Raw genomic sequence first — 16897 nt, forward strand, 5'->3', positions numbered from 1 at the left:
TTTATTACATCACAAGTCAAATCATGATCTGACCCCTCTGTCAGATGAGCCGCACCATTTCGCAATACCTGCTGGGGGTGGGACTATCAGATGGCATGTTGAAATGTGTTTTAATGATAAAAAATACATTTATTTATCATGTAAATATATATAAACTGTATTGTCTGTGATATATTGAATACTGAAGAATGATTAAACCTCATAATACTATGACATGCTACAGGTGGAAAGGAGGAACTGGGGATTGTACTCCCAACCTTGTGAATAGTAGACAACCTGGTCGACCAACTCATATGAGTTTAGTACTCCACTAGTCAGCTTAATATTTCAGCCACGATTGCTTTTAAATAATTGTCTCTTATTGTTAATAACGTCTTGTTTTAATACTGTTTTTGTATGAGATTAGGAAATCTGTGGCTTCCTGTTGTGCGCATGCGCCCTCTAGCGGAGCCCCTGCAGACGTGAGTGGGGCGCCCCGTGATTGAATGCTAGTCTGCTGCCAAGGCTAATCTCGTCTAGCTAGCTAGCCTGCTGCTAACGTCATGAAAGGTAAAGTTAGCCTGTTAGAACACTGTAAAAATAGTTTTTATCGGAATAAATGTTTTAAGCGGGACTTCAGGTACCACAGCAATATCTCTGTACCCATGTTGGCTGTGAGTAATTTGTTGTAATTTGTAAAGCACATGATATCGGTGACTTGGCTATCTAGCTTGTTTCCGTTAGTGGCGCAGTTTTCAAAATGGATTCTCTGTGGTGAAACTCGCCAGCTAACGAACAGTTGCTCTGTAATTTACACCGCAGTCGTCATAGTAATATTATTAGAATTTCTGTTGCTTATTTTAGTTGTAAAACATGCAATGGCTTAATATAGTCACACAATCTAAGTTTTATTTTGAAGGTTGTAACCGGAAGTTGGATATGTTATTCCTATACTGACTTAACATCTGCCCCCTCCTGCTCTCAAGCATCACTCACCGGCTCTCAGCTCTCCGCAGAGCCGAGCAGGAGTGCACCGCCGCGGGGAAGATGGCCTCAGTTTTCACTAATAAGCCGAGCAGAGTGCGGTGGTGGTGAATCCTGGCGGGTTTCGGGTTTCCTCTCGGTGGTTCCCCTTCCTGAGCATGAGAAGACAGCCTGCAGCAGCGGTCGCCCTCAGACTACTACAGGACAGACTGCACTGCGTGATGCAGATCAGAGTCCAAGAGTTGACATCCTGCTGCCAGGAGGTGATGGTCTCCTCCTCCTCTCTGCTCTGCTCACCTGCTCCTCTGTCGAACCTCCAAACGACAAGATGTTAACAAGTTATTCATTTGATTTTTGTGCATCTCGGTACATCAGACTGCGCCTTCACTGGGACTGCTGAGTGGTTTTAGCTTCTTTTTTTTTTTACAGGACACCCAACACTGGACTGTTTGTATTTAATCACCGGAGGAGTTCAGCTGTAATTCAACAATGATCTGACGGCTGTGAAGTGAGACAAACATCAGCAGGAGTCACCTGGCGTCTGCGCAGCACACGATGGCCAATAACAACGAGCTACAAGTGAGTTTCCCAACTTTGTGTTCGTCATTACTTACTGCGTTAACGCTGCTGTATTAATGTGCATATTAGAGCTGAAAACCTACACACGGAAACATCTGGAGGTGTTTTTAATTGACCCCTGTTGATATCTACAGTGGTGGGAGGAGATCTGTGATGGAAATACTCTGAAGAGACTCTAAAAGGCTGTTCCTGTGATTTAGTATTACATCTCCATAAGGTTGAGGTATTTGCAAAAGACAGCTTTCAAGACAGCCTGACTTTTAATCCTTAGAATGAAAAAATGCAGGATCCTACAGCTCCCATAATGCAACTTGATAGTAACTTTCATTAGACTTTCCATACGTGGTAAATGCCCACCTCACTGACAGTCCCTTCACTAAATTTGTACCACAATTGTAGTTTTCAGTGCCACAGGCTAAAAGTAGATACGAAGGATTCTCATGTTTATGACTAACTTAGGAGTTGCAGCCCTATTGGACTCTCTGCTTTTGGGCTTTTTTTCAAATCTTTTCTTCCTTGTTGAAATATTGGAGAGTTTTTCATCTAAGTAAACCACCTGAGAAGTTTTGAGGGGAAAGCTGTCTTTGGTGGAAGATACAGAAACCTGAAACAAGACAAGTAGCACCAGCTGGACACTGCTGTTTTTAAGGGATGTTTCATTTTTAACAATATGCTTATTATGTTTTAGTGCAAAATATGAATATGAAAAGTAAAATAAAGTATTTCCGTCTGAATGTAGTGGAGTAGAAGTTGAGCATAACATGTAATAGGGGCTGCAGTAGCTCAGTCCATAGGGACTTGGGTAGGGAGCCGGAGGGTCGCCAGCTCAAGCCCCCATCCAGCCTAAATATAGAGTGAGGACTGGTAGCTGGAGGGGTGCCAGCTCACCCCCTGGGCACTGCCAGGGTGCCCTTGAGCAAGGCACCAAACCCCCGACCACATGGGGCGCCTGTCCATGGGCAGCCCCCCTCCATTTATTGCATGTATGGTTCCTGTTTGTACATGCATGTGTATAATAAACAATTGAAGTACATGTACCTGAAATTTTACTTGCGTACAGAACTGGTAAATAAGTAAATGAAGGTAGTTACTTCCACTATTGGACATTGAACAGTGTGGAAAGACAGCAGTGAGTTAAAGAGATATTCAGTGTATTACAATAGATCTCAGTCGGCTGCTCCCAGTTTGGAGAAGCAGGCTGGAGTCCAACACAGAAGTTAAGCAATGTACTGTCGTGGACGCAGGCAGCAGCAGAAGATTTTATGCCAACTAAAACAATCAATATTGATTTAAGTGTTTGCTATATTTAGAATATTTTCCTTGCTTTACCTAATATCAGACAGCAATTTCCTACAGGGCACTGAAGTCATTGTATCGCCTTTCTTCAAAGCCAGACCCCACTGAGAAAACAGTGACTACACGTTGTTGAACACAGGAGTTGCTGGTCTGCCACTGCCTTGATCAGTTTGTTTGTCCTATTGTGTGATTTGGGGGTTTTGGTCCCGTGTACAGTGAGCCAAAATTGCTGTTTTTGTCAGTGGAGTCAGGTGGCTTTGATAAGAGCGTAGATGCGAGGGCTGTCCGACATTACGGCAAAGCAGCAAAAATATTCTCAGTATACCGTGCACTTAAACTGATATTGATGTGGTTTTTTTTGGGTTGGGTTATTTTTTTAGGTAGCTAAAATACATTTTGCCTCTTCCCCCTTCCACAGCAGTGCATTACTTAGCTTCAGTGGTGGTACTCCTGCTGCTTCTCCAAAATGGGGGAGTGCCGACAGACACCTACTGTGGGTAATACACTATGGATAAATATCTTGTATAACCCTACTTCAAAAAATCTGAACTATCCCTTTAAACTTTCTATGACAAATTGGTGACAGTAACTACAGGAAGTGTTTGAAGCGATTGGAAAAAACTGTATAAATGCCTACCGTTTTTTGTGTATGAATTGGAAAGTGTAAAACAGTATAATATTGAAGTAAAAGAGGAGTGCTGTTGTCCCGTTAATGTGTGTGCCCCCTCCTCAGTGTATGAACAGCCATTAGACTATGATGCCTTCAGAACACAAGACTGTTCTTACATTACTTGTTTGACCTTATCACATTTTAATTCCACCCACAACAATAAAATCACCACTACTTCCTCTCCAGCCTCGATACAGATTAGATTTCCCAAATTAAAAGCAATGATTTCTCATTTGTGACACAGCAGCTGCCCTCAGGTGGAGTCCAGGGTGAGTCATGGAAGGCGTCGCGGTGTCAGAGCCTCAGGTCTAATTTAGAGGGGTTGGGTTACAGTTACCCTGGTGTCAGCCTAGTTCAGGACACAGCGGAGGGAAATGTTAAAAATTTAAGACTGAGTGCCGGTTCACCTCAAGCCAGGAGCCAGCACATCACTCTTTAGTTAGAAACCTCTTTCACAAGGTTGAACTGTGGCACAAAGAAAGTGTCGTGGACATTGCAGTTTAGTAAGTAAATTTTAAATATTTTAACAACAGCTGAACAATTACAGTTACAATAAAGACTTATTGATGTATGACATGAAATTAAACCCCTTATGCCTCCTGTATCTACACGTTAAGCCACGTGGGTTCGGTTTCACAAGTTGTTCCAGTGACCTGAGAGCAACAAGTGTGAAGATGTAAAAATAAACAGTGAGGCAGATTCCAGTATTTCCCATTTCCTCCCAGCTTACTCACACTCCATCCTTTACACAATCTATTCGACACACACTGCTGAATCATTTGTTGTGACTGAATACTCGCTCCTGTCCTGACATTTAGTTTCCCTGAGTGGGGAACCTGTTTCTCGGAAAGCTGCTCTGCCTATGGGGGCATGGTGATCATCAATAACAGCTAATATGGGCCATAGTGCACCACTATAGACACTTTTCTATTTTTTCTACAGCAGGTTGATCCTTGAAAAGCTCTCTGTAAATAGGGGCAGTACATTTAAAGCGGTAGTCCAACTATGTAGTGTTGCACTGCCACATTTAAGTTAAGTAGTAAATTGAAGCAACATTTGGGTAGTTATTGTGATTTTAATTTTTTAGACTGGGGCAAGCTCTAAAAATGCTGGATACTGCTTTCGTCATAATGCCACTGAGTAGCATCTTTTGTTCGTTTTATCTGCCTTGTAAATGCCCATGTCTTTCAAAACTGTGACCCAGTTTGTAATGCAGCCTTTCAGTTATTGATGAATCTGGCGACTGCTTTGTGCGCCATCTAGCTGAGCCGCCATATCTGTGGTGGAAAGTTCTAGTGAGTCATTGTGTGCAGCTGCCTGCTAGCAGTGAACTGATGATCAACTTTGGCATAAAATGTAGACATTATAGGCTGTCTGTCAAATAACAGTTGCGTTTTACAACGTTACAAAAAATCAGTCCTAGAAAAGATCGGGTTCACTGGTTAACTTAATGTGTCTATTTGGTGAAGATAGACATGTAAGTGTATTTTAGATTAATTGAAGTGAACTTGAAGGCTTTTATGAGGACACTTTAATGTTTTATTCGTGTTTTTAACAGCTGCCATCACTACAAGCAACCACAAAGCGTTCAGCTGAGAGTCACCAGTTACTGCCACTCGTTCAACTGAAACAGCAGACGCCATTGTACTTGTTTTGCTTGTGGTGCCGACTGAAGGATGTTTACTTTGTGGTGATTGCCCTAGTTTGAGCCACCAGCATTGCATTTCACGATAACGACACAGTTAATTGATTAATTTGGTTTATTCTGTTGGACCACCACAACCTCAAGACAGTGACTTAGCCATGGTTGTATAAAGAGACCTGGGTACGACATTGGAGGGGAGTCCTGTTCATTCCAATGAAAGTTGCCCAGTGGAAAATCAAAAATCTCCATTTCCGCTACATGAAAATATCCAGATCTTCCACAAGCTCACTGGAGACTTACGGTAACCAAGAACGGCCTGAGAGGCTAACTCCCGCAAGCCAAGTGGGTTACTTCTGGTTTAGGGCTCCATTCACTTGAAAGGGAATAAAATGATTTAATCATACTTCTAGACTTTCAAAATGTTGTCAGATTGGATGGATCAAATCCCGATAGTGAAATGAGTCATTTCATGGGACGCACATAAAATGTATCAACTGATTTACAGACGTATCTTTCCCAACATAAGTCTATAGACCATTTACACATGTATGCATTTTTTGACCGAAAATATGTAGACGACGTGTAAAGCGATTTCCTCTCTCAATCGTGGCAACTAATATCCTATGGAAAATGGTGGAAGCAAGGAACAAGTTTAAAGCTAGTAGTTGTTGTAAGGATCCCCTTTCTCCTTTTGTCTTTATACTTGTTAGCTAGCGCTCACAAACACCTGTCCGTCTAGTACATTTGATACTATGACGACACGCACACAAACACGAACGTTATGAGAAAAAATGTTAGCTGATGTTAGCATTCGGCTAATATTATTGAGGACGAATTCCTCATGGAAGAATTTCTATCCTTTATCCAGTTTGTTCCCTTTCGGTCTATTGCAGTGGTTCCCAACTTGTCTGGCCACGGGGTCCAGATTCCTCCATCGTCATTAGTTTAAGGTCCACACAGTTTAATACATTTGGTGCCATACTTGTGTTTGGCTATGTCGTCAAGCTCTTTGCTGCCTCTGTCAAGTAGCTGTCTGTCAGTCAGTCTCTCCACTCACTCTAAAATAAAAGCTCTGTGCCGGATATTTCCTGAAATTAAAAATAAAATGTGTTTTTTAGAAACTTACAAACATGTTGCATGTTTACATGTTTGTGAGTCACTTGCGGTCCATTCAGAATGAACCCACGACCCACTTTTGGACTGGAACCTACCATTTTGGAACCACTGGCCTATAGGGTGAAATCTTGCTGGGCCCCATGGCATCACGTAACAGACCCGGTTGTTGTAATTTTATTTTTGGCCACTATGTAAAATTAGCTTCAAAGCCTGGCACTGTTCCTGGGAGCTTGGCCTTAGCCTACTGACGTTAGCTAGCTAAGCAGTGTTAACTTAGTTTATGTTACTTGTTTCACCATGTTAGGCTAGGCAGCTGCATGCTAGTCAGTAACATTACATAAAAAGCTGTATAACCGTGTGAGTAGAAATTGTACACTTCTCTGGAAAGCCTGCATTCAGATGTGCTGGTATTGTGGAGAGGCCGCCGCAGTAATGATGCCTTGTTTACTGTTGATTTGTAGTCTCCAAAGTACACTAACCTAAGATGGCATCATCAGGGTTATTTTCTCAGATGAAATGTATCCTCTTAAGTCACAGAAGGCATAATGACCTCACAGACTCTGTTGTACTCCTCATCATAAGTCATCTGAACTTCATGTGTTAAAGTGGTGGAGTGCACCTGTTAATGCCACATTATCTCCCACTATCTGTAAGCTCACCATTATGTTTCATGACTGGTACACTGCACTATAGTAGATCATGAGTCATACACAGCGCAATTAACCATAGCTTCCTCCTGCCCTGCTGTGTTGATGACACATTTAAACGTCTTTATGGCTCCATGACTGATAACACCGTGATGATTGCCTGAGCTGCAATTGCACAGTTTCTGCCCACTCTGATGAATTCAGCCTCCCTCTCTGTGATGATGACAAGGGTTCAGTCATCATTACTCTAGTCCAGCAGACAGGCATGGAGCGACGGCTGATTGAGATCAAGGGGCCACGTTGGTAATGATGATAGGCTGAGTCTGTCAGAGTGGACCGAGGATGGCGGTGTGGTGATTGAGCTCGCCTGATCGCTCTCTTTCCCTTTATTTCTCCTGAATACCTCATCAGAGCTGTACTGTTGCCGACACTCATCCTATTGGAGGTCACGGCTGTTGGGCTCAGAGGAAAAAAATTGAAATCGCCCTCTATTTTCTCTCTTCCCCCCTTTGTTAAAAACACATTATCCATATATGCACAGATGAGGCTATCAGTGTAAAGTGTAGCTTCACTATTAGTGCTTTTCTGCCCTCTATCTTGCTCACCACTCCTGCACCGATGTTGGCCCTCCTTCTTCTTTTTAGATAGCTTTAAGGAAAGTAAATCAACTCTCCTGCTGAGGATGTGAGCTCCTGTGCTGAGCTGATAACATAACATACTCTCTGAGGTAGCTATATATTCTGTGGCCGCCCTCTCATGAATTCTTTATTTCTGCTGGTTTCCTGTAGTTATTATCTGTAAGAGTCAGAGGAGCTGCTGCTTCTTCATTCAGCGGTCAGCAGCAGAGGCAACTCTTTCAATTCCCAACCAAATTACTTTTTTATTGATCATCCAAGAAAGTGGAGGCAACTCGGTCCATTTCTTTAATGGCATCTGAAGACTTTTGAGCACACTCGGGTGAAGAAGCAGCACTGGTTGAGGTCAGTTGATGGCCTCACATGTGTTATAATACACAGTGATATCTTGCATCACGCTCACCATAATGTGTGTCTCCAGCTGCCACTGCTAGGGATAATAGGATTAGGGGAGTGGGCTTCACTGAGTGTCTGACCTCCAAGCAGGGTAGCATTACTGCCCACAATCACCCACACAGACTCACGCACTCATATACGACCCCCCAGTATCCAGGCCCTCCTGCCTGAATCCAGGATTACACCGTGTCTGCAGAAATCTGTCTCTGTCCCAGACACACCAGTAGACGAGCTTATAACTGCTGCAGTGCAGCATCGATGCATTGATGGCACATCTTAATGGCGTTCATCAATAAACCCAAAAGGTGCATCTCGCCTGGAGCTCGCTCATTAGGGTGCAGTCGAGCAGTCCCAATTAGGGCCAGAGGAATGCTGATATCTAAAGTGCCCATGTAGGAAAAAATCCCAAAATTCAAACTATCAACCTATCAAGATAGCATTCATGACTCTCCTTGTTTCCATGCCAGTTTAAAGGGACAGTTAACCCCAAAAAAGTGCTGTTTATCACTCTAGATTGTTTTGGTGTGAGTTGTTGAGTGTTAGAGATATCGTCCATAGAGAAAAAAAATATTGCTAAACTCAACAGCAATGTGTCTTTCCAGAAATCATGACCCAGTTGCTCACGAAAATCCCCAGACCTCGTTGTGCGCAGTTTGATGTAGGAACCATTTTCTTTCTACCAAACTACACCCACCAACTGCTAGCTCACCTCGCACTACTAACCTAGCTAACGTTACACCTCAGCCAAGGGGGATGCTATTAAAAGGTCACTGCAGTATTTTTTTCAACCTGACCCTATTTTCACATGTTTCTATGTCACAGTGACAAATGGAACAATATTTTTTTAAATTGGAAAGATCCTTTTTGTTTAATCATGATGCCACGCCCCCTACATGTTGTACATTGTTGTACAACATGTAGGGGGCGTCCTGTTAAGTTGTAGTTTAGTTGTTTTCCAGTTGTAAACGTCTTCCAGTGACACCTTGGCTAAATGAATCATGCCCTCTCTTCTCCTCCAACCAAAAAGTCCACCGCCAAAGATGTGGGACAAAATATCATCCATCCCAAGGCCATCCCCACCTCCTTCCTGCAAACCTTGTTCTCCTTCTATTCAGGGTTGGTCAGTACCTCATAGGCAAAACTGACTTCTTTGAACTTGTCACCAGCATTTGGTTTCTTGTCAGGATAGTACTGTTTTGCCAGTTTTCGGTATGCCCTCTTCAGCTCATTTTCAGTTACAGATGGAGACACTCCGAGAATGTTGTATGGTTTAATATCTCAGTCGCCATGGTGTTGTTGTGGATGTTGCTTCAGCAGGGAGGTGGATGGACCGGAAACAGCTCCAAAATTGCGATCGTAATACCCATCAGACTGTACTTAAATAAACAGAGATTTTATCATTGTATAACATACTTAATTTAAAGTCAACAGAAGCAAAATGATATTCATGAAACCCATCTTGGTTCCAACAATAATTTACTAATAAAATAATAAATAAACTCTTCATTGACCCAGTTAGATCTGAAAATATACTGGCTTTATACACACTTAAATTACTTTTTGTTTAAATGGAGTCTAGTGTGTTTAGCGAGGGCAATTTCAGGTCTGTTTCTGGTTCAACAAAAAGGATCTTACTCTTCAACAAAAAGGTCTATCTCTGTAGGAATCCTTCCATACATTGTCAGACACTTCTAATAACAGCTGAGCCTGTCAGTGGCAAAAACAAACACAACTGATAGTGCATAGTTGCCCACAGGGATTACATTGTAGCTGGACCAGTTTCAAAAAACATTGAGCACCACCAGCTGAGTGCCATCTAGTTCCATTATATTGGAGAGAAGGCAGACATCTCTACAGCCGATATCTCCAACACTCGGCAGCTCACACCAAAACAATCTAGATTGATTAATAGCACTACAGACAAGAGGAAAAATACGCATTTTTGTTTTTTGGGTTGAACTGTCCCTTTAATGCCTGCTCCTACCGACCCTTCACCAGGGCCATTTTAATTCAGCTGACCAGTCTGCACACCAGCTGTTGTTGCTATACTGTCATCCACCAGGCTTTCAGAGGATTAGTTATCATTGAACCCAGGCCAAGAGAAGGAAGAAAATAAAAAAAGGAATTACTACAGGGAAACTGGTGAAGGATAGACCAACTGCTAGTTATACTTGTGTTCAGCAACATTTTGGTTGTTTCTAAGCTGGTTGTGTGAGTGTTTCAGGGCTTTAAGGGATTGTGGTATTACAGGATTGAAGAATGTGTTGCTGAGAAGGACAAGTTAGAGAAATGGTGTTACGTTGTGGGAGCAACATGTCATAATTTCAAGCCTGAAATGATAGTTCTCTCAGTGCGGCTCGGTGATAGGAAGGTCACAAAGGAAGGGAGCCATTTAAGAGCCATGTGCTTGCCTGAGAACCGAGCATTGATGGGCTGTTAAAGTAGTTTTGTAATGACAGCGGGCACTGAGGCTCAGCAGTGCTTGTGAAACAGCCCGTGGTGTTTGAAATGGGTTTGTCACTGAAAGAACAGTCAGAGGTAAAAAGGACAAACACTGGAGGCTATATTGAATCAACAGAATAGAATAAAAGACGAGCTGATTAATACTGACATATCAAACATAATATATTAAATAAGTGCCTTAAACTAACAGTGTGATGATATTTTCTTGGATATTGAATCTCACGAACATTTAACTGCTGCGGTACATGGTGGCCATCCTCCGATCTCCGCCAAGGTTGCCTCTGTGAGTAAGCAGCTTCATTTTGAGCAGTAAAACCCCTTTAGCATTGTTAAGTATGTTAGCATCACTAGCCATGCTGACACTGCTAACAGCACTAACAGAGCTAACAGTTACCAGTGCTAAAGGGCTGAGCAGCTTACTCAGCGGGGTGACCTTGGGGGACAACAGGAGAGTGGGCCCAACGTTTCTATAGCAACGCTGCTGGGTTGGGACAGAGTCACAAGCATTAATCACTGAATGAACAGTACGGCTAGCTAATTTTAGCTCCCACCAGTGTAGTAAACTGAAGAGTGGAAAAACTAACCTGTGGACCAACATGCATAACTCGTAAAAAAATTCCTCTCGGTGACTGATTAATGGTTAACTGTTGACATCTCTAACTTAACCTAAGATATTTAAAAGCAGTAGTGTATTCATGATTGTTTGATTGAAGAAATGTATACATTTATTGTCACGCAGTTTACCACCGAGCCCTACGAGTAGTCACTACATTAGGATTGAGTACATTCTCGGGTCTATTAGAGTTTGTAACACGGTAGCTTAAAGCAGAATGTGTACAAGTGGTGAATAAAAGTCAACGTTAAAACTGTTTGATTAGCCAACAACTGTAGCATCTGGTATGATTGTCAGGATTAAGTGTATCAAAATACCTTTTAAAAATTCTTAACATTTTGTGCTACACCAAGCAAAGCAGGCCATGTCATTTGAAATTGTGGCACACGTGATTTAAAAAATAAAAATTGTCAAAGATTGACATGTCTGCAAAAACACATAGCTCTAGAAGCACATGATAAAAGGTGTAATTTGTCGTCAATTCTGCATCAGTATAATCTTTAAAGATAAACTGTATACAGACTTAACAATTTAGATTTTGTTGTAAGGTGCTGGTTGGTGTATCAGATATACGCCAAATTATACCTCAACTCTTGTTCACTCCACAACTCCAAGAAAACTGAGACTTGTTTATGTTCTTGCGCCTCCCGGAGTTCCCCCCCGGTGAATTCCTTTCTGTTTGGTGCTGGAGAGTTGACCATGTTCACGGCACTGAACTTGCATGAGCCAAGAGTAAGAACTTAAGACAATGCCAAACGTGTTTGATTTTGTTGGAATGTCGAGACAAGAAAAAGACTGAGCTTTATGACCACCTTACACCAAACAATCGAGATCATCAGAGCGCACCTTAACTCCAGCAAAACTCTCATGACTTTATTCTGACATTGGAAATTTGTCTGCAATAGTGAAATCATTTGAAAACTTGTTTGGTGTAAGGCCAGCATAAGGCATGTGGATTCAGTTAGCTGTGACCCTTTTTGGTGTGACCAGGCCTTGGCTTAAAATGCCAGCTACATAGAGATAGCAGCACTCCAAGCTTTTAATGGTGTGGGGCAAAAGATAGAGAAGGTAAAAATCGCTGAGGTTGACACATACTTTTTGAGTAGAAACTGAAACAGAGAGAAGGAGAGGAACCTGGACGGTGTGACCTGATTGTGGTTACACCTGAGGCACATGAGATGAGTTATCCCACCAGCGTGCTGGGGTCATGTGATAGCCTGTGTGTTGTGCTGCGGGAGTGGTGTTGGGTTTAAGGGGAGCACAGACCTGAGGCTTCATGGGAGCAGCAGCGCGCTCGGCCGTGATGCCTCCTTCAACAGTGGACTGTCTGTTCAGTCAGCCCAGAGGCCATAAAAGTGAGACGGACAGGGCAGAAATACAGCTATTATTACCTGTTCGAGAGGGAGAGACAGAGGGTAGCCCAACAACAGGCCTACCCCTCAAAACGTAACCCAAACTGGAGCCATTGTTGTTATTAAAGTCTCTGAGGCAGAACTGCTGGAAAAGTGGGATACTGAGGCACAAACAGCAGCCAGGTGCCATTGTGAGTTTGGCTTTTTATTCAGTGTCAACAATGCGCGGGAGATAATGAGATCTGTAACTGGAGGAGTGCACATAGTCTTTAATGAATAGGATGCAGTGTCCACAGAGGGAAGTTTAGAGAAGAGACAAAAAGGAGAAAGTTCTGAAGAGATGTGTGACTGGTGGTTTTGGTGCTTGACCAGTTGACTGACTGATCTCTGCAGCTGTTGCCATGTGATTCGTCATGGATAGTGTAGCAGGGTTATGAACACTGTCCAAATCCTCTTCATTCACACAACTCTAATTTTGGGCTCATTACAAAATGTAGCTTATCTTTGCTTCCTAAAACAACTCCAAGGCCCCAATCGCACAGAGCAGTATATTAACGAGTAGTTTGTTTGTTTTTAAGTGGGGTTGTATGGGATACTTATCCATAGTCAGTATATTACAATCAGTAGATGTCGATCAGCACAATCCCAGTTTAGAGATGCAGGCTGGAGTCTAACATAGAAGAAATTTACTACTGTGGAGGGGTCAGCAACAAAATATATTTAAGCCACCTAAAAAAATCAGTTTAACTGTATACTATATTGAGAATATTTTACCTTAAGGTGAGACAATGATTTCTAACTCGAAAATGAAACCGTTTTATCGCTCCCTTAAAGCCAGACTCCATTGAGAAAAACTGTGATTTAACTTTCCTGAGCATCGGAGCTGCTGGTCTACCACTGCCTCGATCAGTTTTTTATGTTTGTGTCATTGTGTGACTTTAGCGTTTAAAAGGGTTAGCTCGGGTCCACCAAAGTCACACAATAACACAAATTAATTAACTGATCAAAGCAGCAGTAGACCAGCAGCTCCTGTGCTCAGGAAGCTTAAATTACTGTTTTTGTCAGTGGAGTCTGGTGGCTTTGATTAGAGCATAGAAAACCATTAATGGCTTCCCCATCGAGACAGGCTGTCTGACAGAAAGGTAAAGCACTGAAAATACTTTCAATATAGCATACACTTAAACTGATACAAATAGTTTTAGGTTTAACTTTTTTAGTTGGCAGAGGTCCACGCAGACTCAAAGCGGACGTCCGCAAGCCCTGTGCGCGCAAAGATCAGATTTTATGACCGCGTGGACTGACGCTCCGTGCACCAGTGACTGCTCGGCATGTATTTTTCACATCGCGGGGATTTTTCACGGACATTTTTACAGTAAACCACAATGCGGAGTCTGCTCCGCTAATAGTACGCCTGAGTATGTTCGGGCCTTTAAACTGGAGCCATGCCAACAGACTGTGTATGTATTACACTGTCTATGGATAAGTACCTTATACAAATCCACTATAAAAAAAAATATAAAAAAACTGTCCCTTTAAATCTTAACAGTTTAAACTATACTTAAATGCTATACAGATATAAATATGAATAGATACAAAACACGGTAGTAGTAATAATAATAAGTAGTAATTTAATAAAAGCTAGACTAAAATCTAAGTAAAATACATTAACACGAAAAAACAAACACAGATTAGAATATTGGTTACAATGAAATAAAACAAAATAAGATTTAACTTAACATCATAAATACAGTGAAGTAAGTGGATATCAGGGTGTCTACAGGTCTGAAAATGTCTTAAATAAGTATTACAACAATTAGGCCTAAACAGTCATTTAACAGTCTTAAATGTGAATTTGTGAGGTACTTAACTACTACAAACATTTTATCTAATTTAATGTATCCATTTGTTTAATTTCTTTTTGTGAAAATGAGTAAAGCCTTTTTATTTAAAAGTCCATGTTTCTAAAATTTTATATTTTATATTTAAAAAATATAATACTGTCATTTTTCTTCTTACTTGCACTTACCTGTTGGCAAAATGTAGATCGACTTAATTCACTCTAATACCCATATTTACATAACAATTACCTCTGCACAAGACCACATATACTATTTGCCTACAATGCTTACCTGCAATGCTTAAATAAGTAAAACATGATTTGTCCAAAAATCTGTCCTAAATAATAAACCATTCTTGACCACTAAGAAACATATATATAGAATTAATATAATATATACATTCATAAAGAATTATTCCAGCCTTATCCTTTAAATGCTGAAACATACCCAATCCTGTTGCACAGCTACACAAACCTAAATTAAAAGCTGAACAACTCAAAAACCTAAAACCTGCTGAGTATGTGCAGATGAGCCACTGCTGTCTGTGGACTACAGTGACCTAAAAGCCCATTGCCTTTACTAATGGAGTCTTGTTTTCATTAGTCATTACATTTTTATTAAAACAACCCAAATCTGTAAACACTTCTGCTGCCTGTGTGGTTCTCCCCTTTCTGTCCTGTGTTTATGAGAGCCACGCTATCGTAATCAACGGCATCAGTAAAGAGGGATAATCATCTGCATTATAGAATGGACCTCTTATCCTCCTCAGCCCTTCTGCCATAATCATTTTTAATCTGCTTTCCATGTCCATTACCATCATGCCTGCTCAACCATTCCATTACACAGCGGGGCTCTTTCCGCTTCCTCTGTCCCCTCCTGACGGCTGTAGGTGACTTGCAGGCATATTGCATGTAGAATAAATAAAGCATCTGCCACAAAGCGTGTCAGTCGACCTGATATCTATAGTGGAGAAAATCTTAATAACCACAGATTTGAATGCATGTGTTTAATTTTCTGGTCAAAATCTCCCGTGGACATCCGTGCATGTTTTACGCAACATCTGAATCTGGATCTGTCCCAGAGAGCAGGGGATATGCTAACGGATCAAATCCGGTGGCAGTGTTATCTCATTCATGTTTTGGGCTGTTGGATTCCAGTGAGATTTCAGGGCTGCAAGTTGCTGAATTATGTAGCATCTATGAGGGAACACAACACTGGAAAAGCTATCTTTAGTGCATCATGGTGTGCGCTTTCTGTCCTTCTACTAAAATTACTCCCCATTACCTGGTGCTGTCTTAGCGTTGTTTGCATGTTTATGTGTCTGTTAACCTATGGAGTGAAAAAGTCACTCAAGCAGCACCATGGCTCACAGCCAGAAGCTGTCTCTAATCATTCCTGATCCCCGTGGGCTCATGTCACTAGTTGGAGGAAGTGTTGGATATTCTGTTAATATGGACCCTGAGATGGCTGGACGGCTGCAGGAAATCCACACATCAGTGTGTCTCTGCAGCATCCTGCACTCATCAGACACCATGGCCTCATCACAGAGCACTGTGCAAGCCTCCTGCTTAAGCCTGAAGCAACCAAATATGAAAACACTCCACATCAAACATTTAACAACTTTTTCAAATTACAGTCCTCTGTGTTCTGGTTTCATGCAGCTCAGATGACTAGGGTGGCCTTCTGATGGGTTCAGTTTCCAGTCACATATACTGAAATGGCTACACTGCAAGATAACGTGTGCCTTTTAGAGCTGTACCACATAGTTGGAAGCTTCAAAGCTTCATTCATTACGTTGACATTAGAATTTTAAATCAATATTTGAATGCTGTGCAGCTTTTTTTTCATGTGTATTAATTCTGTTTAAACCTGGTGTTTCTGAACAGTCACAGACAGGTCGAGAGTTAAACAGTGTGTGCAGATGAACAGTGTAGTCCTTAATCCTGTGCAGCTAGTGCCCAAAGCTCCCTGCTCAATTGCAGGTGGAGGTCTGAGAGGTGAATCCAGCAGGCTTTTGCCGGTTGATGGGCAGGGAGCTCTGGGCGGTGAAGATAAATTATGTTAGTGATTGCTATCACTATCCATGCTAATATCCATACTATCGCTTTGACATGTACGCAAGAATTAGCACAAGCCTATAGCATTTTACATCGTGTAAATTAGCCTCGCGGCTAGCGAAGATTTCCTCTACTCATATGAAACCAGGGACAACAGCAACATTTAACAAAGGTGATGTCACAAAGTTTGACTCTATTACAACTCTCAAAACATCTGTCCTATACTTCACAAGTTTTCCAAACAAATAAAACATGCTAACATTATTAGCACAAGCCTATGGCATTTTACGTTGTATAAATTATCCTAGCAGCAAGCCGAGATTTCCTCTGCTCATATGAAGCCAGGATAAATCACACACAAGTACTCAAAGTGCAGTTTTTGTGGAGGCTTTGTTATCTTCACAATTTATTGTTTCTTATCCATGAAATTAAAGTAAATAAAAGCTTTGTTTCCTCTGAGGGAAATGGTTTCAGCTTACAAAAATAGACAGGTTGTCTGCGTCGCTGCGACGTGTAGTTACATTTCTGAGGAGATGCACATCAGGCGATTTACGTTAATGTACCTACAGCCTATGCTGTAGGTACAGGAGTATAAATTTTGCCTAACACTGGCTTAAAGAAAAGTGA

At 41.7% G+C, this 16897-nt stretch overlaps 1 protein-coding gene across 2 annotated transcripts in view; it reads left to right on the plus strand.

Moving 5' to 3' along the window:
• The first annotated feature begins 475 nt into the window (after positions 1-475).
• The window catches only part of pkn1b (protein kinase N1b), a 67330-nt gene continuing 50908 nt past the window's right edge, over positions 476-16897 (plus strand). Inside the window, exons 1-3 of one of the 2 annotated variants that reach the window (XM_049560667.1) lie at positions 476-549; positions 966-1293; positions 1393-1542. In XM_049560667.1, the coding sequence (XP_049416624.1) occupies positions 1519-1542 (24 nt within the window). In that variant the 5' untranslated portion in view covers positions 476-549; positions 966-1293; positions 1393-1518. The remainder of the gene's footprint in view (positions 550-965; positions 1294-1392; positions 1543-16897) is intronic. The other variant, XM_049560668.1, reaches the window with a different exon arrangement.

Source organism: Epinephelus fuscoguttatus, linkage group LG19 (assembly GCF_011397635.1).
Source record: "Epinephelus fuscoguttatus linkage group LG19, E.fuscoguttatus.final_Chr_v1".
In the NCBI taxonomy this organism is placed as follows: domain Eukaryota; kingdom Metazoa; phylum Chordata; class Actinopteri; order Perciformes; family Serranidae; genus Epinephelus; species Epinephelus fuscoguttatus.